Genomic DNA, 25,139 nt, shown 5'->3' on the forward strand with positions numbered 1-25,139 from the left:
TGTGTAATGAAATAGAGGGGATTTTATTCTCATGGGAGCTGGTGGGGTAGGTTTCTTTTTGCTGGAGAAATGCTTTGATGGATGACTTGGGGCTATCGGAGGCTGGATGTAGCCTGGGCCAGTGAGGAATGGAAAGTGGGAGGGGGTAGAATCGAGGGAAAGAGACAAGGAGGAGCAAGGAGACGACTGTCTGCTGAGTACAGTATGATGAGGCCGCTCCCTGGGATCACCCCAATATTCAGGAAACTGCATCAAAACCCCAAAGTGTTTGATGTGGTTGGATTTCTTACAGAAAGTGGCAAAGAGGCTGAGTTCTGCTTCCTGGTTTGACGCAGATCAAGCATCTTTAATGGGCTGTCTGCAGGCCCACGTAGCCTTATAATTACTGACATCTGGCACCAGCCCAGGGCAGCTCCTTCCTCAACACCCTGCAGGCTGCTGCCCCGCAGACCCCAGGCCCTGCTGAAGTTGCTTTTCTGCCTATGCAGGGTCAGGCTCCTCCCCACTAATGATGGTCTTATTCAGGGCCCTTTTATCTTTCATCCTGGGCTTGCTTGGACGGGAGCTCCCAGAAGACAGGGCATCAAAATCACTCCCTGCCCTGCTCCTCGCGACCCCAAATAATGATTCATATGCCTCAGTTTTTTTTTTTGAGACAGGGTCTTGCTCTGTCACCCAGGGTGGAGTGCAGCTCTGTGCAACCTCTGCCTCCCGGGTTCAAGCGATTCTCCTGCCTCAGCCTCCTGAGTATCTGGGACTACAGGACTGTGCCACCATGCCCTGCTAATTTTTTGTGTATTTAAAGTAGAGACAGTGTTTCACCATGTTGGCCAGGCTGGTCTCAAACTTCTGACCTCAGATGATCTCCCACCTCAGCCTCCTAAAGTGCTGAGATTACAAGTGTGAGCCACCGCACCTGGCCCATACTCAGTTTAGAAGTGAGCATCATAGCCTGGCAGTAGAGTCCTGGGTTCTGTTATCTCCGGTCCAAACTGGCTGTGTAACCTTCAGCAGGTCGCTTACCTTCTTTGGGCCTTATTGCCTTCATCTATAAAACAAGGGTGTGAACTAGGTGTTACCAGTTCCAACGTTCTCTGATTCTGATGATCAGGATAGAGATGACAGACAGGAGCCAAAGCCTTGGGCAGCTCAGGGTACCCCAATGCCAGGCATAAAGTGGGTGCTTCACAAATTAAAACCTGTGCCTGGTGCATAATCAGATGCTTTAAAAGCAGTTTAATTGTTCTTCTGGCTATAAAGATAATACATACTCAGGTACAAAATTCAAGCAATACAGGGAACGAAGAAAGCATACATGCATATTGCTGCATATGCATGGCAATAAATTTACATGAACTGCATCGTACACAGAAGCTGTTTTGTAACCTGTCCTTTTTGCTTGACCAAATATGGTGCTCCCTTTTCTTTTCTTTTTTTTTTTCTTTTTTTGAGACAGAGTCTCGCTCTGTCACCCAGGCTGGAGTGCCGTGGCTTGATCTCGGCTCACTGCAAGCTCCGCCTCCTGGGGTCACACCATTCTCCTGCCTCAGCCTCCCCGAGTAGCTGGGACTACAGGCGCCCGCCACCACGCCCAGCTAATTGTTTTATTTTTATTTTTAGTAGAGACGGGTTTCACCATAGCCAGGATGCCCTCAATCTCCAGACCTTGTGATCCACCCGCCTTGGCCTCCCAAAGTGCTGGGATTACAGCTTTTTAAATCACAGAGTATAGTTATGCATTGTCATTATTAAATGTCATCTCTTGTGTGAATTTACATAATTTTGCTAACCCTTCTTAAATTTACAGGAATTTAGGTCATTTCCACTTTTTTGTCCTTACAAAGAAATGTAATTTTTTGCATGTATTTTTGTGTGCTTAATACACAAAATTATGTGTATTATTTTGATGGGACAAAAAAATGATGGGACAATTTCTGCAAAGTGAAATTGTTGAGGTGAACCCACTCTTCAAAGCAGCAGTTCCATGTGCAAGAATTTGTCCAACAGATGGATCAAAAAGTGTGGAAAGATTTAAGTACAAGGATATTTATTGCAACATTAATTATAACAGAAAGAGTGAAAACTCTCCTGTCTTCATTAGTGGGATAAATTATGATCTATCCATGTAATAAAATACTATGTAGCTATTTAAAAAGTGGAGGCAGACTGATACACGTTGATGTGAAACAATCTCCTAGGTACATTGCCAAGTTAAAAACAAAAAGTAAGGTGAAAAAAAAAAGAGGTGGTAGAAACGAGAAGTCAGGGAGAAACCTAATTTTTGAACTCTTAGAAATGTTTGACTGTGGGTATATACTACCTTTCAAAAACATCATTATTATTTTTTTTTAAAAAACAACAAGCCAGGCATGGTGGTGTGCACCTGTACTCCCAGCTACTTGGAAGGCTGAGGTGGGAAGATACGTTGAGCCCAGTTTGGGTCCAGCCTGGGTAACGTAGCAAGACTCTCTCTCTAAAAACAAATAAACAAGCAAAATTATGGTGTATTTTGCCAAATTTCCCCTAGATACATACGTATTCTCAAACCACCATTTTTATTCTGTTTCATTCCTGGTTCCAAAGGCCCTGTGGCTTCTCACTGCCAACAAGGTCCCAAGTTCAAACTCTTTATGGTGGCCTTCAATGCCTTTGCAATACAATTTTTTTTTTGAGATGGTGTTTCACTCTTGTTCCCCAGGCTAGAGTGCAGTGGTGCGATCTCGGCTCACTGCAACCTCTGCCTCCCTGGTTCAAATGATTCTCCTGTCTCAGTCTCCCAAGTAGCTGGGATTACATGCATGTGCTACCATGCCCAGCTAATTTTTGTATTTTAGTAGAGAGAGGGTTTCACCATGTTGGCCAGGCTGGTCTCGAACTCCTGACCTAAAGTGATCTGCCCACCTTGGCCTCCCAAAGTGCTGGGATTACAGGTGTGAGCCACCATGCTCAGCCAGCAATACAATCTTAATTTATCCCAAGTCTCTTTGTTTCTCTTCATGAATACTTGGCCTCACACAGGCTCAGCAGCAGCCCTCAGAATACCCCTGACTCCACCATGGCATGAAGATGCTGAACAAGCTACTTCCAGAAATCATGTTCTTCTGTCCTATGTGCTCAAGTAGGAGACCACAGCCAACAGTCAGATTCATGAATCTAGAGTTTAGTGGGTTCCTGGCATGTAGAAGATGCTCAGTGTATGACTGTTTAGACGGGTTATCTGTATTTAGATGGTTTGCCTAAGATCTTGGCTCTGGAGTCAAGCTGCCTCGGTCAAATTTCAGCTTCATCACTTAGTTCCCTATTGGCAAATAAGGTAACCTTTTTCGGCCTCTGTTTTCTTATGTGTAATGTGTGGATAAAAGCAGTGCCTACCTCATAGGGTTGTTGTAAAAATTAAATGTGAATATATGTGAAGCACTTAGAACACTGCCTGGCACACACCCAGTAAGTATTAGTTGTAATTATTTTTACTTTCTTCTTTTCATTTTCTGTATTGCTTTACTTTTCTATACAAATCTGTATTATCTTTAAAGTCGGGAAAAAAATAAAAAATTTCGCATTCATGTTGCCCCTTTTTCCTGTCCTAAAAACTGAATTCCAGCTCCACGTTCTTCCAGGAAGCCTGATTGCCATAGTCTCCAGGAGTCTTGCCTGCTTGGAGCTCCTGGGCACGTCCATCATCTGTCCATCCGTCTGTCTGTCCGTCCATGCACTGCACACTGCAGTGGCTTGTTTCCTTCCCACCGCAGCCTCCCTGATGAGGATGTCTTGAGGGATTCAGGTCTCTCTGTCCTCTCATCTGCTCCCCAGCACCAAGCCCTAAATCCAGCGAAGAGGAGGTCATGCTAAAGCACCCTGTCCTTTGGGGAGGGGTTCAGAGAAATAAGAGTCTCTTGGGGAGTGAGGATGGAAGAGAGGCTTTCTCCAGGGAGCCAAGCACAAACGCCTGGGCAGGGCCCCTCCCCTTTGATCAGTGATGAGTTTTTCACATGCTTAAGACACCAGTAAAGCATGGGTACCAAACCTTTTTTTTTTTTTTTTTTTTTGAGACATGGTCTTCTTGTCTCCCAGGCTGGAGTGCAGTGGTGTGATCTTGGCTCACTGCAACCTCCGCCTCCTGGGTTCAAGCGATTTGATTCTCCCGCCTCAGCCTCTGAGTAGCTAGGATTATAGGCGTGCACCACTACGTCCAGCCAATTTTTTGTGATTTTAGTAGAGATGGGGTTTCACTATGTTGGCCAGGTTGGTCTCAAACCCTGGCCTCAAGGGATCTGCCCGAAGTGCTGGGATAACAGTCTTGAGCCACTGTGCTTGGCCTGAATTTAAAAAAATATTTTACCAGCACTTTGGGAGGCCGAGGCAGGCAGATCACAAGGTCAGGAGATCCATACCATCCTGGCTAATACGGTGAAACCTCATTTCTACTAAAAATACAAAAAATTAGCCGGGCGTGGTGGCATGCTCCTGTAATCCCAGCTACTCGGGAGGCTGAGGCAGGGGAATTGCTTGAACCCGGGAGGTGGAGGTTGCAGTGAGCTGAGATCACACCACTGCATGGCAGCCTGGGAGAGAGAATGAGACCCTGTCTCAAAAAAAAAGAAAAGAAAAGAAAAGAAAGACTCTTGAGCCAGAATCTGCATTTTAACAGTTCCTTGGGTGCTCTGTCTACATCAGTGGTCCCTAAAGGGCGATCTAGGGTCCTCAAGACTCTTTTAGGGAATTTTTATAATGCTACTATTAAGGTTTTGTTTGTTTTTTGCCTGTTTAACTCCCATCTTCTCCTGAATGTACAGTGGAATTTTCCAGAGGCTCCATGATATATAATGTTTAAAAAGTTGAATGCAAAAGCAGCTATGAGAATCCAGCTGTTCTCTATTAAGCCTTCCAAATGGAACTAAATAGTTAAAGAAATTTGCAAAAAAAGTTTTTATCTAAAACAATGCCACTCTTACTAATGCTATTTTTGTTCTTGGACAGTACAATTATTTTTCATAAATATGTGTTGTTTGTGTTAAGCTGCAATAGGTTTTTCAGTTTCTAAGTGAATTAATGCATACATTTTTGTAAGTTTCTCATTGTTAGCTTCCAAATCAGTAAATATCTATAGATATAATGCACATAAGCAAGTGCTCTTTGGGATCTCAATAATTTTTAAAAGTGTAAAGGGGTCTTGAGCCCCAAATGATTGAGAACTGCTGGCCTAGAGTGCACTTCCCCTCTAGGATTCCGGGTCTGTTCTTTAAGAGAAAACTTCAGACTGACCCAAATCACAGGGGAGGGGGCCTGAGGCTATGGACTCAAGTAAAGATGAGGCTGATGGCCAGAAAAATCCAGAGCAGCTATGCTCTGTGGGTGGCACCCGGGCCTCCCTGCATCTTGGAACCCCCATTTCCAGAGCCCTATGGGTCCAGCAACCACAGACCTGGTACTGCCCATGGGTGAGTTCCAAGGTCCAAGTAATCAGCTGGACACAGGATTCCCTGTGCACTCTGGCTGGGAGTCGCCTGTGTTGTTTTGGGAATTCATCCTCACAAGACAATGAGTTGGAACAACTATCACAGCTAGACCTGTACTGGTTGGGCAACAGGGTGTCCCTTCCCCTCTCTGGGCCTCTGTTTACCTGGATATAAAAGGGAAGATGATACTGCTCTCTCTCACCCTTGGGTGAAGTCATCGGTCAGCTAATAAAAGACTGTGAAGCTCTAACTTACCGCTACATCACCTCATCCTGAGGGCCATGCCTGTAGCCGGTGACATAGGTGATAGGCAGCTGGCGTTCAAGCTCTTGCAGGGAGGTGCTCACCCAGTCGGAAGGCAAGATGCTCTAGTACTGTCATCAGCAGACCTTCGTCCTTGCCCACCTTATGTAGGCCAGAGCTGGGCGGCAAGCCTGGAGGTAAGAGGTGGCCTCAACCCTGTCATCTGTGTCCTATTGTGGCCCCGTCTGTCTTTCCATACATCACACATTGTTAGCACCTACAAGCGGCTCTGAAGCTGCAAAGACCGCAGAGCTCACTGTGTCACTGCTTTAGATGCTCAGGAATCACCTCACTTATTATCTCTTCATTCATGTCATCCATTCTGCATTCATTCATTCCTGTCAAAACTCATTCAGCAAATACTTCTTCATGCCCACTAAAGGGAGAATCACTGTGGAACCTATTGAGATGTCAGTGGTTCTGACACTTTGTCTATCAACATCTCAGTGTCATCTGATTCTAGATCATCCCCTTGGTTCAGTTCTGCTCAGTCACTCTGTGATGAGGATAGTGTTTTTGAAATATTTTCAGCCATGTTTCTGGTAAATTATGTTGCCCTGAGGTTCCCCACCCACTGAAGCCAAGAGTCTCTGTGCTTCAGGGAAAGGGCACAGGAGACCAATTATAATGAGTCATCATCCAGCACAGACTGCCCAGTCAGGTTTTTTGGTTTCTGTTTTGTTTTGTTTAGTCCTTCATAAGACAATGTTGTTTTTAAAGCTAGGCTTTGCCAAGAAAGGGTTTAGTAAACTCTTTTAGTTTCCATTAACTATCAGGATCCAGGCTTAATGAATCATAGCTCATTGTAGCCTGGATCTCCTGGGCTCAAGTGATTCTCCCACCTCAGCCTTCCGAATAGCTGGGAGTACAGGCATGTGCCAAATTTTTATTTTATTTTATTTTTTGTGGAGGCAGGGTCTCACACTGTGTTGCCCAGGCTTGTCTCAAACTCTTGGCCTCAAGTGGTCCTCCTGCCTCAGTCTCCCCAGTTGCTGGGATTACAGGCATGAACCACTGCACCTGGCCTCGATATACCATTTCAGGGAAGTCCTTTCTACCAGGGCACTGAGGGGAGCCTACCTCTGCTGAGTATGGGGAAGAGAAGTGAGGCCAAGGAAGGAGAAGCCGGCAGATTCTCTATCTGGTTTCCCCTTTCCGGGGCAAATTTCCATAGTTTCAGGGAAAAGCCAAAATTAAAGGGCCTTTGCCAACCAACCTATGGTAGGCAAAAAATCAGAATGGTGGTTGCGTTTGGGGGTGTTTAGAGACAGAGATTGGAAAGGGGCATGAGGGGAGTTTCTGGAGTGACCATTTGTTCTATATCTTGATTGGAATATTGGTTACATAGGCATTTATTAAAATGCAGCAAATGTACACTTTAGATTTGTGTATCTCATTATATGTGAATTTAACACCAAGAAAAAAAAAAACTGTAAACTGTGTATCTCATTATATATGAATTTAACACCAAGAAAAAAAAACTGTTAACAAACAAACAAACAAAAACTGTAAACAAACTCTAGTTAACCATAGGCATGCTGAAGTATTTAGAAGGAAGTGTACCAATGTCTGCAATTGACTTTGAAATGCATCAAAAATTTACTTGGTTGGATGGATGTGTGGATGGACGAATGGATGGATGGAAGAGCGATAAAATAAGCTTAGTAAAATGTTAATGGTAGGATCCTAGGTGAGGGGCATATGGCGTTCACTATTAAATTCTTTTAACTTTGCTCTCTGTTTGAAAATTTTCATAATAAAATGAAAAAAGGGTTTTTGCTTCATGTAGCATCATGTTGTTTAGCTGTCCAGTTCTTTTTATTGTTATTTAAATTTTTTTTAAAGAAACAAGGTCTATACTATGCTTCCCAGGCTGGACTTGAACTCCTGGGCTCAAGAGATCCTTCCATGTCAACCTCCTGAGTAGCTGGGACTACAGGCGTATGCCACTGCACACGGCTTGCAGACCCTTTTGAATGCCTTTGCTGTATTTTGCAAATTTCCAGCCTCAATAGTCCCACCATCCAAAGCCAGAACACAGAAAACTCAAAGCCCAGCCTCCCTGGTAGGTAGGATGCAGGCCTGCCACATGCACTCATCAGATCAAACCCAGGCAAGCAAGACTCCAGCTCAGAAGTGTGCAATTGGATGGCATGGATTACTTGCAGGAAGCAGGTCTGTTGGCATGGCTGGTGGCAGAGACCAGCTTCCATGGGGATTATGGTTTACTAGTAGCTGCAGAATGAGTTCCTGCCCCAGAGGAGCATTGGCAGAGCAGGGGCAGGAGCGTTGGTAGCAGCTTCTATTTCCTCGTCAAGCCGGTTCTGAGGTTCTGGATCTTATTCCTGGAAGCTGAGTGCTCCTGATGATTCTGCGGGTCCTCCTTTATCCTTTTAAAAATGTATTTTTGTAGAGAGAGGAACTTGAGAGGTAGGACTGAAACAAGCCTCCTGTCCACGGCAGGTAGGGATCCAGAAGTTCCCATATGGTCAAGGGAAGGGAATGGAGATGCTGAAAGGACTTGTTGAATGGCAGTAGCCTGGAGTTGGGACAGAAGCCATGGAAAGTGAAGACTTCTCAGTTGGAGGCACAGGGCAGGGACCACAGCCTCCAGTGCTGGGAGCCAGCACCACATCCAGAAGGCCAGATGTGATCAGACACACATCAACTGTCACCAATCAAGGACCAGGCCAAACCAGACAAGTCTATAAACAGAGAACATGTGGGTCCCAACCTCCCTCATAGAAGCTCCCATTCCAGGCTCCCTAGATGCAATCCTGGAGGAGAACAGAAGGAGGAAGAGTCTGAGAGATTAAGCACTTACTCAGCAGGGGCTGGATTATAATTACAAGACGGCTTGGACTGGAAGAGTCTAAGGTATGATTGACCCAAGTTTAAAATGTGTTTCTTTTCTGGAGCCCAGTAGGACCAGGCTAATAAAGATTAGTTCAGTGATAAAAATAAAGTTATCTTTTCATTACCCATTGGAGAACTGCAGTGCTACCATTTACTGTGCACTTTCTACGTGTCAGGAGCTGCTCTAATTTGCATCTTATCTACTACTAGGCACCAGTGTTGTTCCCACTTTGCTGAAGGGAAAACTGAGGGTCAGAAAGAATACACATAATTCTCAAGTTCACAAAGTTGATAATGAATGGAGTCAAAATTTGAACCCAGAGAATCTGAGTTTAGTATCTAGTTTCTTAACCATGGTGCTAGCGCTAAAATGGGCAAGGATGGATATGGCAGAAACACAAGGAGGTTGCCATGCTCTAGCTTTGCTGCTCCATTATCACTTTGTTCAAGATTCTGCACTTCATTTGACCAACCATCAAGCCTATGTTAGTGCCTATGTGGGCAAGTCATTGTGGAAGAGTGAGGAATTAGACCCGATCCTGCTACCAGGCATTACCTTGCTCAGAATCTCTTCATTCATTCATTCATTCATTCATTCATCCAGATGATAATGGTGGGGAAGAGGGAAGGATTAAAAATGAATAAGACACAGTTCCTAGCCTTAAAGGAACTCACTATCTATAAGAAAGAAAAACAAATACCCAAAAGTGACAGCCCGTGGTAGAAGTGGATTATTCCTAAGAAATACATTAACAGAGAGCTGTGATAGCTCAGAGCTGGGAGAGGACATTTCCAGCAAAACTCTCCTGGGAAAGAGAAGGAAAGTAATTTAATTCTGTTGGGAGAATGATGTACTTCTTGTAAATTCTAAGCGTTTTTTAAGGAAATCAGTTGGAAAAAATATTCTTACAATAGAATCCCCAGTCTTTCCTGTGCTTAAAGAATGTTTCAAACTCTCAAGGGAGATGAACAAGGAAGAAAAAGATGAAATGGTTAGGAGTGATAATCTTCCAGCTCTGACTGTGTCCCGGCCAGTACAGCCTGGCTCATCCTCAGGCCAGTCACTCCAGAAAGTCAGACATGAATGCCGCTCCCTAAAACACAAAAATGCCTGACCGAGAGCTTTGCAGAACAGAGGAGTAAAAGGGGCTTCCAGGTATAGATATTGGCGTGAACACCTGCTGTTAGTTCCTGAAGCCTCACCAGTATGGCAAGATGGACTGGGAGAATCAAAGAGAAGGTAACAGCAACAAAACCTTGAAAGCTCAAAAGCAGGGAGAAGACAGGTAAATAATGAGCAGATCTGGGAAAAAACAAAAACAAAAAACAAAAAACAAAAAACGATTTCTTACCTGGCAATGAGAAATCCAGGCAGTGGTGAAAACCAACCCAATCTTCCTTTGCAGCAAGCCGAAAAGCTCTGGAATTTGACAGATGCCTCTGTAGATGGAGGTTGGGGTGGAGGGGCTTGTGTAAGAAAATAAGAATTGAGAGCTTATTTATGAAGTATTGGGTCCCAGGTCCCCTCCACACTCTGTGAACTGAATCACTGCCCCTTCCCTGGCCCAGCAGAAGTCTGCGACTTTGTTCTTCAGTGAGAGTAAAAGAGAGGGTCTCCGGGCCAAAGCACAGCAAGCTCAGCTGAGGTCTCGGGTCTATGCTGAAAATGGGGCATTCAAGGGACATTTGTCTACTGGATGCTGAGACACTGGCCCACCCACCTCCACCTGCCCACGTGCTCCACCATGATGCCGGCAGCCAGGAGGAAACAGTGCTCACGAATCTGTCAGCCCCAAAGGAGAGACTTAAAGATACTGACATGGGAGTTTCCTCAGCTCCACAGCCCTGTGTAGTCACCTTACAAGGTCACCCTCAAGCACACATTCCAAACTTCCAGTTTTTTATTTGTTTGCTTGTTGATGTTTGAGAAAGGGTGTCACTCTGTTGCCCAGGCTGGAGTGCAGTGGCGCCATCTCAGCTCACTGTCACCTCGACCTTCCTGGGCTCAAGTGATCCTCCCACCTCAGCCTCCTGAAGAGCTGGGACCACAGACACACACCACCACACTCGGCTAATTTAAAAATGTTTTGTAAAGATCGGGGTCTGACTATGTTGCCCATGCTCGTCTTAAATTTAGTCTCAAGCAATCCTGCCTCAGCTTCCCAAAGCATTGGTATTATAGGCGTGAGCCACCACACCCAGCCCCAATCAGTTTTTTTAGCCCCTCCTTTTAAATATGAGCAGAAAAGATTTGCCAGACATCTAAAGAAAATTTCTAACATGAAACAGAAAGAAAAAAATAAACATACTAAAATAAGAATCTCAGAGGAAACAGCCCATTTGAGGAGAAGAACATTCAGGAAAATAAACTATTCTTGATGTTTTCAGAGCTGTGAAAAAATATCGCAACCATAAAACAAGAGCAGGATATGATACAAAAAAGTAACATCCAAACCAAAAAAAGCTCTAGAAATTTACAAATATGATAGTGGAAATAAAAATATCTCAAAGTATACAGATAGGACAATAAAGCTGAAGATACTGCTCAGCAAATTGTTTAAAAAGAAAACCAAGGATGTCCAAGAGAGAAAAAGACAATCAGAAGGCCAATTGATATTAACATTGATGCAACCCATCAACCTTATGCACATTTCCCTAGTTTTTACTCCTATAGATGTGTGTGTGTTTATTTGTATGCAAATATTATCACATGTGTAAGTTTGTGTATCCACCACCACAGCCAATGTATAAAACAACCCCATCACTAAAAGGTTCCCTTATGTTCTTTTTTTTTTTTTTTTTTTTGAGATGGAGTCTCGCTCTGTTGCCCAGGCTGGAGTACGGTGGCCTGATCTCGGCTCACTGCAAGCTCCGCCTCCTGGGTTCACACCATTCTCCTGCCTCAGCCTCCCTAGTAGCTGGGACTACAGGTGCCCGCCACCATGCCTGGCTAATTTTTTGTATTTTTAGTAGAGATGGGGTTTCACCGTGTTAGCCAGGATGGTCTCGATCTCCTGACCTCATGATCCACCTGCCTCAGCCTCCCAAAGTGCTGGGATTACAGGCGTGAGCCACCGCACCCTGCCTCTTAGGTTCTTTTATAACCACATCAACTTCACCAACTTCTGCCCCACACTCCCTCTGTCCTACTGGCAACCACTAGGCTGTTCTTCATTTCTTTAATTTGTGTCATTTCAAGAATGTTATATAAATAGAAACATACAGTATGTAACTTTTTAGGGTTAACTTTTTTTTCCTACACAGTGTAACTTCCATGGGATTCTTCCAATTGTTATATGTATTAATAGTTTCTTCCAAATGCTGGCGAGGATGCAGAGAACTAGGATCAGTCATGCATTTCCAGCGAGAATATAAAATAATACAGCGTCTCTGGAAACAGTTTGGCAGTTTCTTACAAAACTAAACATAAAATTTCCGTATGACTCAGCAATTGTCCTCTTTGGCATTTAACTTAGAGAGGTGAAAACTTATATTCACACTAAAACCTGCACATGAATGTCCATAGCAACTTTATTCTTAATACTCCAACGCTGAAAACAGCCAGTCCTACCGCGGATGAATTGTTAAACCATGGTACATCTATACTGTGTTCCTCTATGCAGCTACAAAGAGGAACAAACTATTGATATGCACGACAAGTCAGAGGCCAGTATTACCATGATAGCAAAACCAGAGAAAGGCAGTAAAAAACAAACAGACGGCCGGGCGCGGTGGCTCAAGCCTGTAATCCCAGCACTTTGGGAGGCCGAGACGGGCGGATCACGAGGTCAGGAGATCGAGACCATCCCTCGGCTAACACGGTGTATACCCGTCTCTATCACTAAAAATACAAAAACTAGCAACCCCTCGGTGGCCAGAAGTAGTGACCTGTAGTCCCAGCTGCCTGGGAGAATACAGAGGCAGCGGGAGAATGGGCGTGAATCCGGGGAGGCCGAGGCCTTTGCAGTGAGCTGAGATCCGACCTCACTGCACTTCAGCCTGGAGCTCTGTTGAGACTCCGTCTCCCAAAAAACAACAACAAACAAACAGACAAACAAACAAAACTGGGGTAGTGCTCTCTTTTATATTTCCTGCAGAAACCCGAGCCACCTTCAGTTGCTATACTGGGGCTGGGGCTGGGGCTGGGTAACCTTCCTCTGATGGGTGTGAGTTGTAAGATGCTTGGCTGCTGTGTTGTTCCTCCAGTCCTGGGATCTCTAACTAGTTCCTCTTCTTCTTACCACCTCTCAGAGTTCTCCTTTGGTTGCCTCTTGAGTTATTTCTGGGGCTTACTGTTGTACTCAGTGGGGACAAGTGGGGTGATCAAGTCTATGATGTGTTGTTTAAACTAGGAGTCCTGAGGTGTCATTTTATACTCTGAAGGGTGGCACAGAGCCACAGGTGGGAAGGAAGACAGAGATGATCTAGGGCCAAGGGTAGGAGCTTTTTCTACACTATTATTTATGAAACAAAATTGGAGCTGTCTAAAATTTACACTGGGTCTTCTAGGTCATTTTGAATATACATATTTGTCAAGGCTGGAGTAGAGAATACATATTTTTCAGCAGCTTATTAAAATGACTTATGACTTTTAAATATTTGCATACCAAATTCATAAGCCTCCATTTCTACTCTTGTCCCAGCCTGGCAATTGCTAAAGGCAGGCCTGATAAGCGTATAAGTCATTAATAAGAAGTAAAAATAAAAATACTTTCTTTAAAAGAGGGTAAAGCATTTTATTGTTTTACCTTTTAGTAAGCTGATTAGAAAACTGAACTTTGGGGCCAGGCAAGGTGGCTCGCACCTATAATCCCAGCGCTTTGGGAGGCTGAGGTGGGAAGATCACTTGAGACCAGGAGGTCAAGCAATGTGCAGCACAGTGAGAGCTTGTCTCCAAAAAAAAAAAATTTTTTTTTAATTAGACAGGTGTGGCGATGAGTGCCTGTAGTCCCAACTACTTGGGAGGCTGAGGCAAGAGGACTGCTTGAGCCCAGGAGTTCAAGGTTACAATGAGCTATGATGGTGTTACTGCAGTCCAGCCTGGGCAAAAGAGTGAGACTCTGTTTCTAAAGAAAGAAAAAAGTGAACTTTATTTTTATTTCATTTTTTCTTTGCATGTTTTTGAAAGACTCATGAGGAATATGACGGGTGGTCAACTTGGAGAATGAGGCCTGGTGTCAGTTTAGAGCTGGGTCTGGCTTCCCATAAAAGATAGATATTATTGCTTAGTATTATGCTAAGAAAAAGGGGGCAGTTACGTTAAAGAAATATATTAAGTAACAAAAGTAAATAGAAGATTCTAGGGCCATGGAAGAATAAGAAGCACCAGGAATCTGTCTCTTCACCTAGGCAACAATTGAACTGCCAGACTCTGTCTGATATAACTATTTTGAAACTCTGGAGTCTACCTAAGGCTTGTAAATTCCAAGGGAAGGTTTGGATGGTAAATTGCAATTAATTTTACTAAATTTTAGCTTTTAGTGCAGTAGCAACTACCCATTCTCCATAGTAGGAAACTTTGCATGCATTCTGGGAGCAGCTTAAAAGAGCCAGAGTGGGCAAAAGGGACCCTGTCCTCCAAATATCAGGAATCTGTGCTCTGATTGCTGATTGCTGCTTCTAATCACAGAGGTACAGCCAAAGAGGTGGGCAATCACTCTTGTTACACCTCCTGTCATTGCTGCAAGCCCCTCTCCCTCCAGCTGAAGCAAATTCCAGGGTACTTAAAGGGGTGGGACATCTGACTTTCCCTTCATTTTTCTGTTTTTGTGATTTTGGGGACCAGACATTAGACACTAGGATATTCAAAAGCAACTGTATTTATGGAGGAAATTAAAAAATGACTGCACATGCTCCCAAAAGGGGCAGGCTCAGCAAAGACCCAATACAACCTTAAGTTTATACCTTAGGCTGATTTTCAGCACAGAGACAGTCTATAAGAAAAAAAGTCAAAAGCCATAAACAAAACAAAAAATCTGCAAACTCTGGGTAAAGGGGAATTGGATTTTCAGAGTTACCACATTGTTAGATTCAAATGTCTAGTTTTCAACAAAAAATCACAACGTGTACAAAGAAACATGAAAGTATGGCCCATTTAAAGGAAAAAATAAATTTGCAGAAACTGTCTCTGGAAAAGGTTTGATCTACTGGACAAAGACTTTAGAATAACTGTCTTAAAGATACTCAAAGAACAAAAGAAAAATGTAGTGAAAGTAAAGAACAAATATATAAATAAAATGGAAATATTAATAAAGGAGATAAAAACCAAAAGAGAATCAGAAACTCTGGAACTGAAAAGTACAAGAAAGGAAATAAAAAACATTTGATAGAGGGATTAAAAAGTCTATTTGAACAGGCAGAAGAAAGAATCAGCAAACTTGAAGACAGGACAATTGAAATTATTGAATATAAGAAACAGAAAAAAAAAAGATTGAAGAAAAGTAAACATAACCTAACAAACCTGTGGTACACCATTAAGTGGGCCAACATAAGCATTGTGGGAATCCCAAAAGGAGAAGAATGAGAGAAAGGGCCAGAGACAATATTTGAAGAAATAATTGCTGAAAACGCCCCAAATTTGATGAAGATACAAATATAAACATCCAAGAAGCTCAATGAACTCCAAGTAGAATGAACTCAAAGAGACCTACACCAAGACACATTAAAATCAAACTCTCAAAAATCAAAGACAGAAAATCTTAAGAGCAGCAAAAGACAAGCAACTCATCACATACAAGGGAATCTCAATAAGATTAAAAGTAAATTTCTCATAAAAACTTTTAGAGGCCCAAAGGCAGCGAGCTGATATACTAAAAGGGCTAAAAGAAAATAACTATCAACTAAGAATCTTGTATCCAGCAAAACCGTCCTTTGAAAGTGAGAGAGAAATTAAGACATCCCCAGATAAACAAAAGCTGAAGGACTGTGTCACTGCTGAACCTGTTCTAGGTGAAATAAAAGGACAGTATATAGTGACTCAAAGCTGTTTGAAGAAATAGCAGTCTCAGTAAAGGTAAATACACGGGCAAGTATAAAAGCTGGTATTATTGTAACAATGGTTTATAACTCCTTTTTTTGTTTTACACATGATTTAGGAGATTAATTTTGTGACATTTACAACTGAAAGGGTGGGGATGGAACTGTAAAGAAGCAGAGTTTTTGTGTATTATTGAAGTTAAGGTGGTATACATTCAAATTAGAGTGCTATGACTTTAGGATGTTAAATGTAACCCCCATGGTCACACAAAGAAAATAGTCATGGGGAGCTTTCAGTTATATGAGATACTTAGAGTAGTCAAATTTATAGAGACAGAAAGTAAAATGGTAAATTCCAGGACAGGGAAAAGGGGAATGGAGAGTTATTGTTTAATGAGTATAGAATTTAATTTTTGCGTGATGAAAAGAGGTTTTGAGATGAATGATGGTGATGGTTGCACAAAAATATGAATGTATTGAATATCACTAAACTGTACATTTAAAAATGGTTAAAATAGGTAATTTTATGCTATGCATATTTTACCACAATAAAAAATTGAAAAAAATAAAAAAAACCCCTCTATTTTAGGGAGGAGATGGAAGTGTTCTACATCTTGATTTGGGTGGTATTTACATGGTGTGTACAATTATCAAAACTCATCAAATGTAGGAAGAATCAATCTTGTTAAAATAGCCATACTGCTCAAAGCAATGTACAGATTCAATGCTATTTCTATCAAACTTTTGATGACTTTTTTTACAGAATTAGAAAAACTATTCTAAAATCTATATGGAACCCAAACAGCCTGAAGAGCCAAAGCAATCCTAAGCAAAAAGAACAAAGCTAGAGGCATCACATTATTCAACATCAATCTATACTACAAAGCTACCAGTAACCAAAACAGCATGGTACAGGTACAAAAACAGACACATAGACCAATATAGCAGAATAGAGAACCCAGAAATAAAGCCACACACCTACAACCATCTGATCTTTGACAAAGTCAACAAAAACAAGCAATGGGGGAAGGACTCCTTATTCAATAAATGGTGCTGAGATAACAGGCTAGCCATGTGCAGAAGATTGAAACTGGACCCCTTCCTTACAACATATACAAAAACTAACTCAAGATAGATTAAAGACTTAAATGTAAAACCTAAAACTACAAAAATCCTAGAAGAAAATCTAGGAAATACCATTTTAGACAAGGGCCCTGGCAAAGATCTCATGACAAAGAAGACAAAAATAATTGCAACAAAAACAAAAACTGACAAATAGTACCTAATCAAATTAAAGAGCTTCTGCTCAGCAAAAGAAACTATCGACAGAGTAAACAGACAACCTACAGGATGGAAGAAAATATTTGCAAACCATGCATCTGACAAAGGTCTAATATCCAGAATCTGTAAGGAACTTAAACAAATTAACAAGCAAAAAACAAACAACCCCATTAAAAAGTGGGCAAAGGACATAAACAGACACATTTCAAAACAGGACATATATGGAACCAACAAACCTATGAAAAACTGCTGAACGTCACTAATTATTGGAGAAATGCAAATCAAAACCACAGTGAGATACCATCTCACACCAGGCAGAATGGCTATTAGTAAAAAGCCAAAAAAATAACAGATGCTGGTGAGTTTATAGAGAAAGGGGACACTTGTATACTGCTGGTGGGAATGTAAATTAGCTCAGCCATTCTGGAAAGCAGTTTGGTGATTTCTCAAAGAACTTAAAATAGAATTACCATTCGAACCAGCAATCCCATTTTTGTATATGTACCCAAAGGAATATAAATCTACCATAAAGACACATGCACGTTATGTTTATTGCAGCACTATTCACAATAGCAAAGACATGCAACCAACCTTAATGCCCATCAACAGTAGACTGGATAAAGAAAATGTGGTACATATACACCATGGGATACTATGCAGCCATAAAAAAGAATGAGATTATGTCCTTTGCAGCAACACGGATGGAGCTGTGGGCCATTATTTTAATTCAGCTAACACAGGAACAGAAAACCAAATACATGTTCTCATTTGTAAGTGGGAGCTAAACTTTGAGTACACATGGACACAAAGAAGGGAACAATAGACACCAGGGTATAATTAAGGGTGGAGAGTAGGAGGAGGGTGAAGATTGAAAAACTACCTATTGGGTACTATACTTATTACTTGGGGGATGGAATAAGCTGAACATCAATCCCCCATGATACACAATTTGTCTATGTAACAAACCTGTACATGTACCCCTGAACCTAAAATAAAAGTTAAAAATAACAAAAACTCATCAAATGGAGCACTTAAGATTTACATTCTATTGTATGTTAATTATATCTCAATAAAAAATATAAAAACATTAAAAAGTTAAGTAAAGACAGAATCAATAGTTCTCAGAGAAAGGTGAAAATTGTGAGGATAGTTCACAACTCACAGAAGTTTGGGATTCATAGATCACCTTGGGGCCATCCTCTCTGAGAGTTCATGAAGCCTTATGTTTGTGAAGAAGCCATTGCTGGTGACAACAGTTGGGCAATAATAACAACCCCCTTGTTAGTGTTTCCAGCACAATATAATTTACACTAAAATTTCAGATATATAATCCTATATGACTTTGCTCAAAGAGGCTGAAAAACATGTGTAATTACTGATGCCTATCTTGGGAAACTGCCCTCCAAAACATTCCAAAGGGGCTTGGCAACTGTTGGGTGGTGACTCTGTAGAACAAATAAAGCTTTTGCCTCCCTTGAGCAAACCCCATGGAATGCAATTTCTGGGCACCGTGCTGGCCAGACCTGGCATATCTAATGTCAAGAGGATAGAACAAACCTGCCCACTGAGTTGGACCATGTGTTAGGAAGCTGGCCCCCCTCCTACAGGTGCTGAGAGGATGTGAGGAGAAGGGTGCAGCAGGTACAACATAGGAGGGTCTTTGTCACCATGTCTTTCACTCTTTTCTCTCACTCTCAACTCCTACAGATACATATATATTAAACAACAAATCAAAAGTGTATAAAGTGAAAATAAAAGTTTCTTCATTCCAATACCACTAAAATCCACCCTTCAGAAGTCACCATGGTTAAAAGACAATGATTCTTAAATTCTTTTTCTGCTCTAAGCATTTATTTTGAGTGATCTCATCCATGCCCATGACTTTGAATATCACCTGTAGTTTGATGTGTTTCGTATCTCTTATCTTCTCAGTTCCAGAAATCAATAACCAATGTCTACTGGAGAAACTCCACCAGGATATCCCTCAAGCACCAAAAACACATGCCCCAAGCTGTCTTTTTGTCTTCCCTTAATCTGATTTGATGGTGTCAGTTCCTGTCCTCCAACTCCAGCTGGAAGCATGTGGTCCTCTTCTACTCCTCCTGCCCCTCAACTCCTACATCTGGTCACCATGGCCTGTTTATCTTGTTTTTCTCATATATAAAGAATTTAAAATATTGTATGGCGTCAACTTTTCCCTGAGTCCAGATGGCTTTCAGAGGTGAGGAGCAAAAGGTTAAGATCATTGAGAAGCACAGGGAAGGAGAGCTTAGGGCAGTGATTGCCACACACATTCCACAGAGGAGCAGGGTGAGGGGTGTCTTAGTTTGGGTTCCCTTGGAAGCAAACCCTAAGATAATCATGGGTACATAAAGTTGATTTGGGAGGTGAGTCAAAGAAGCAGAAGTGAAGGAGCATTAGGAGTGATACTGAGAAGGGAGGAATGTCAGTCAAGCGTTTGTGAATGAGTAGATCACTATGGGTAACTGGGGCTCAGTCTTACTGGGACTGTCTGAGAAGCTATATGGAATACATCCTAGAACTGTCCCTCTAGAGCTGTAGGGCTGATCCCAGTCTCCACTGGTTGTGTGTCACCTCCAGAGGTTAACACCCCCACACTTCTGGAATGCACAACACATGGCTGAGCAGTCTTCTCAAGCTCCTCTAAAGGCAGAGCAGAGAGATGCCGTGGCATGCACTTGATATGGGACCCTACAGTGGTACGCAGAGGAAGACATAGTGCATCACAAATGTTTATGACAAGGGGAGGTGGCGTGAGCCCAGCTCCTGGACCCAACACCCACTAAATAACAGAACTTCCCTGACTATTTTATGTACATCAAAGTTTCATTAGTTGTTTGTTTTGAAGAAAGCATTTTGCAGCTGCAATCATTTGAAAGACACTGTTCTTTACAGTCTGATTTCAGCCTAATTAGTAGCTTCACTGTGTGTGCCCCTCCTTGACATATATGATTGTGTATCTCCAATTCCCTGGCAGATACTGAAATTCCAGCATTAAAATCTCAAGCACTTATTCTATTCACATGAAATCTCTGTTAAGATGCACGTACCCCTGACAGGACCCTTTCTGAGCTGCCGTTTACATTTAATGTAATTACTGATAAAATAGGATTTACATCTGCCATTTTGCTATTTGTTTTCTGCCCTAAGTCTTTGTTCTTTTATTCCTCTGTCACTGACTTATTTTATGTTGAATATTTTCTAGTGTACCATTTTAATTTCCTTGTTATTTATTTCACTATAATTCTTAAGTCATTTTCTTAGTGGTTGCCCTGGGGTTACAATTAGCATCTCAGTTTTAAAAATAATCTAGTTTAGGTTAATGCTAACTTAATGTCAATTGCATACACAAACTTTGCTCCAATAACGCTCAATTTCCTCGCCCTTTCATTGTGTAATTATTGTCATACAAATTACATTGTTATACATTATAAGCACATAAACATAGTTTTATTATTGCTTCATGCTGTTGTCTTTTTAAAATAATAGATCTTTTAAAAAAATTTGTGGCAAAGTATACATAACATAAAATTTAGCATTTTAACAATTTTAAGTGAACACTTCAGTGGCAGTAAACACATTCACGTTGTTGTTCAACCATCACCACCATCCATCTCCAGAACTCTTTTCATCCTGCAAAACTGAAACTCTGTGCTCATTAAACAATAACTCTTCATTTCCCCCTACCCCAAGCCCCTGACAACCACTATCCTAGTTTTGTCTCGATGAATTTGACTACTTTAGTAACTTACATGAGTGAAATTATACAGGATGTGTCCTTTTGTGACTGGCTTGTTTCACTTAGCACTCAGGTTCATCCATGTTGTAGCATGTGTCAGAATTTCTTTTTCCTTCGTCTGAATACTACTCCATTGTACGCACATACCACGTTTTGCTTATTACATTCACCCATTGATGAGCACTTGGGTTGTTTTTGCTTTTTGGCTAGTTTTAATAATGCTGCTATAAACATGGGTGTGCAAATATCTCTTTGAGACCCTACTTTCAATTCATCTGGATATATACCCAGAAGTGGAATGCTGGATCAGATGGTAAGTCTACATTTAATTTTTTCAGGAACTGTCATACGGTTTTTCATAGTGGTTGTCCTGCCTTCCATTTCCACCAACACAACACAAGTGCACAAAGATTCTGGTTCCTCTACATTTTTGCCAACACAAATTATTTTCTGTGTGTGTGTGTTTTTTATTTTTTTATTTTTTATTTTTTTTTGCAGCCATCCAAATGAGTGTTATTTTCTTAATTATTAGTCATGTTGAGCATCTTTTTATGTGCTTATTGACCATTTGTATATCTTCTTTGGAGAAATCTCTCTTCAGGTCTTTTGCTCCTTTTAGAATTTTGGATTGTTTTTTGTTCTTGAGTTTTAAGAATTCTCCATACATTCTGTATATTAATCCCTTATCAGAAATGTGATTTGCAAATATTTTCTCCCATTCTGTGGATTGCCTTTTTACTCTATTGATAGTGTTTACAAAGTTTTTAATTTTGATGAAGTCCAATTTGTCTATTTTTCTTTTGTTGCTTGTGCTTTTGGTGACATTGCCAAATCCAATGTCATGAAACATTTGCTCTCTGTTTTCGTCTAAGGATTTTATAGTTTTAGCTCTTACATTTAGGTCTTTGGTCCGTTTTGAATTTGTTTTGTATGTGTTATTAGGTAAGGGTCCAACTTCATTCTTTTGCATTTGGATATACAGTTTTCTCAGCACCAATTGTTGAAAAGACTGTCCTTTCCCCCTACTGAATGGTTTGTGTGCCCTTGCCAAAAATCATTTCATTATATGTGTGAAGATTTATTTCTGGGCTTTCTATTCTATTCTATTCCTTTGAGTCCATATGTCTGTCTTTAATGTCAGTACCACACTATTATGATTTGTAGTAAGTTTCAAAAAATCAAATAGGAAAAAAAAGAGTTACAAAAAGAATACACTTATACTATCTTTTGTATTTGTCTAAGCAGTTAACTTTACCAAGAATCTTTGTTTATTTATGTGGATTAATGTTACTTTCTAGTGTCCTTTCATTTCAGTCTGCAGATTCTTTTTAGTATTTCTTGTGGGGGCAGGTTGGTTAGTGATAAATTCTGTTTTTATTTATTTGGGAATGTTTTAATTTCTCTTAATTCTTGGTTGACGGCCTTGCTCTTTCAACATTTTGAATGTGTCATCCCACTAATCTCTGGCCTCCATAGTTTCTAGTAAGAGGTCACCTTTTAACCTTATTGAAGATCCATTATATATAATTAGTCATTTTTTAATTTTCAGATTCTTTCTGCCTTTGAACGATTTGATAATAATGTGCTTAAGTGTGAATTTCCTTGATTTTCTCCTATGTGGAGTTCATATCCTCTGAGACTCCCATTATATGTATGTTGGTGTGCTCAATGGTGTCATACAGGTTCATTTTTCTTTATTCTTTTTTTTTCTTTCTGTTTATCAGATTGGATAATCTCAATTAACTTGTCTTCAAGATAACGGATTCTTTCTTCTGTCATCTGAAATCTGTTGTTGAGCCTCTCTAGTCAAAATTTCATTTTACTTATTTTATGAAAAGTCACTGTGCTTTTCAATTCTGGAATTTCCATTTAGTTCTTGTTTATAATTTCTATCTCTTTATTAATATTCTCTATTTGGTTAGACATCACCCCCATACTTTCCTTTAATTCTTTAGATATGCTTTCACTTAGTTCTTTGAACATATTTATAAGTCTGATTTTAAATTCTTTGCCTAGTAGGTACAATATCTATTTCCCTTTGGGGACAGTTTTTATTAATACTTAATTTCTCAGTATGGATATATTTTCCTGTTTCATGTGTGTCTCATAATTTGTGTTGAAAACTGGACATTCTACATAATAGAACCTGGCGACTCTGGAAATCAGATTTTCACACTTTTTTGCTGTGCTGCTATTGTTGTTTCTATTCAGTTGGCTTAGTGGTCAGAGATTCCCTTAAATCCCTTGATCAATAAGTGTTTTTATCCTTTGCTAAGGGGCTCTGTGTGTGTGTTGGGGCACACCTGCATCACTTGGCAGTTCTACAATTTCTGCTTTAGACTTTACTTCCTGCTTGCATAAGACCTCAAGGCCAAATACATGTGAAATAGTGAGGCTTTCTTGAGGCTTCACACAAGCCTGCTGACAAAACAGCCTTCTAGATCCTGAGGAATATGTCAGATCTTTCCAATGTGGATATTTCACTTCTCACATCTTTCTTTAAGTTTTTGGCCAGGCTCTTGTTTGACTAAATTGGTATCACCGCTCCAGGCAGCTGTGAGGTTAAACAGGTGCTGCTGATTGTTTTTGAAAAACACTTTGGGGCTAGGACTTTTCCTCCAGGGCAAACTTTAAGTCAGATCATATAAAAACAACACCTTTCCAGAGAACTGCAAGAGGAATCAAATAGTGACAACGTTCTGGCGGTGGGACTACATGAGGAGCTTCAAACCTGGTCTGCCCCATCTGGTGGCTGCAAGTTACTGGTTTTTAAAGATATGGGTGATTGTGAGGTTTCTGGGTTATAAAGCTACAGAGAAGAGGGAAGGGGGAGGCAAACAGGTCAAATTACAAAGTCACAGATCCTCATGTTTTTATTGAGATTTTGCAATTTTTCTTGAATGAATGCTCCTCAGATTATTATTTTTTTTTTTGAAAAGTTAAAAATTCCTTAATTTTTTATTCCTGGTACCACTACCACAATTTACAGGGCAATATACCTGATGTAATGAAAAGAAAAAGAAAAAGACAAAGCTACAACAGATAAAAGACCTCAGGAATGTACATCTAATTGACACTACATTACATTAATCAATAGCTGCACTTTTTGCAAACTGTGGCTATGACAGTCCTGAACAAGAAGGGTTTCCTGTTTAAGCTGCAGTAACTTTTCTGACTATGGATCATCGTTCCTTCTGTGGCAGATTTTTACAGTTCCTCTAATGCATTTGGGACGACTGTCTCAAAGTAACCTGCAGCTTTCCTGACAACTCCTCGCTCTCTCTCCTGCTAAGAACTGTAGCCCTTTTCTGCTGTTTTTAGAACCTTCTGCTACCATATCCACCACTTCCACCACCAGATCCATAACCACCACCATAGGGACTGCCCGAGCTTCTTCCACCAAAACTGCCCCCTTTCATGGGTCCATAATTTGACTGCTGTTGTCCACTATAATTTCCAAAATCATTATAGTTCCCACCACCACCATAGTTACCGCCAAAATTTCCTCCTTCATTGTAACCATCATATCCTCCACCACCGCCACCATATCCACCACCTTGGTTTCCATATCCTGGTCCACCACCATCATAGCCCCCTCTACTACTATAACCAGGACCACCACCATAGTTGCCACCATCACCTCCAAATCCATTATATCCACCATCACCTCCTCCATAACTACCTCTGCTACCACCACCTCCACCACCATAGCCTCCTCTTCCACCAAAGTTTCCACCACGGCCAAAATTACCTCCACCACCTCCAAAGTTTCCTCCACGACCCATAAAATTGCCAGATCCACCTCCACGACCTCTCTGTGATCCAGCAGACTGCATCTCTTGTTTAGAAAGGGCCTTTTTCACTTCACAATTATGCCCATTAATAGTGTGGTATTTCTGAATAACAATTTTATCAACTGTATCATGATCATCAAAAGTTACAAAAGCAAATCCTCTCTTTTTTCCACTCTGCCTGTCTTCCATAACTTCTATGGTTTCAATTTTGCCATACTTTTCAAAGTAGTCTCTCAAATTATATTCTTCTGTATCTTCTTTAATACCACCAACAAAAATTTTCTTCACTGTTAGATGGGCACCAGGCTTTACAGAATCCTCTCTAGAAACAGCTTTCTTTGGTTCCACTACACGCCCATCAACCTTGTGTGGTCGAGCACACATTGCTGCATCCACCTCTTCAACACAAGAATAAGTCACAAAACCAAAGCCCCTGGAACGTTTTGTTTGGGGGTCTCTCATTACCACACAATCTGTGAGTGTGCCCCATTTCTCAAAATGTTCTCTTAAACTATCATCTGTAGTTTCAAAGCTCAGACCACCAATAAACAGTTTTCTCAACTGCTCTGGTTCCTTTGGATCATGGCCCTCCTCCCCCCGGCGGCGACGGCGACGGCCGGAGTCGGGCTGGGGGCGACCGGGCGGCGGTTTTACCTCCATTTTGAGACCGGACTCGCCTCTTCCAACTCGAGTTCCTCCTCAGATTATTATAAA

The 25,139-nt window shown here is 41.2% G+C and overlaps 1 protein-coding gene across 2 annotated transcripts; it reads right to left on the reverse strand.

The window, feature by feature from the left end:
• Positions 1-23,565: 23,565 nt before the first annotated feature.
• LOC101017281 (heterogeneous nuclear ribonucleoprotein A3-like) lies at positions 23,566-25,139 on the reverse strand. Of its 2 annotated transcripts, XM_009216450.3 has the most exons (2): positions 25,080-25,139; positions 23,566-25,013 (listed from the first exon to the last, which is right to left on the reverse strand). In XM_009216450.3, exons 1-2 carry the CDS (start codon positions 25,083-25,085, stop codon positions 23,949-23,951), a joined length of 1,071 nt encoding a protein of 356 aa, XP_009214714.3. In that variant the 5' UTR covers positions 25,086-25,139; the 3' UTR covers positions 23,566-23,948. The 2 variants fall into 2 exon arrangements, with proteins under 2 accessions (XP_009214714.3, XP_003905018.3); XM_003904969.4 differs by having other exon boundaries at positions 23,566-25,128.

The sequence above is a fragment of the Papio anubis genome, chromosome 16 (assembly GCF_008728515.1).
Source record: "Papio anubis isolate 15944 chromosome 16, Panubis1.0, whole genome shotgun sequence".
NCBI classification, from domain to species: Eukaryota; Metazoa; Chordata; class Mammalia; order Primates; family Cercopithecidae; genus Papio; species Papio anubis.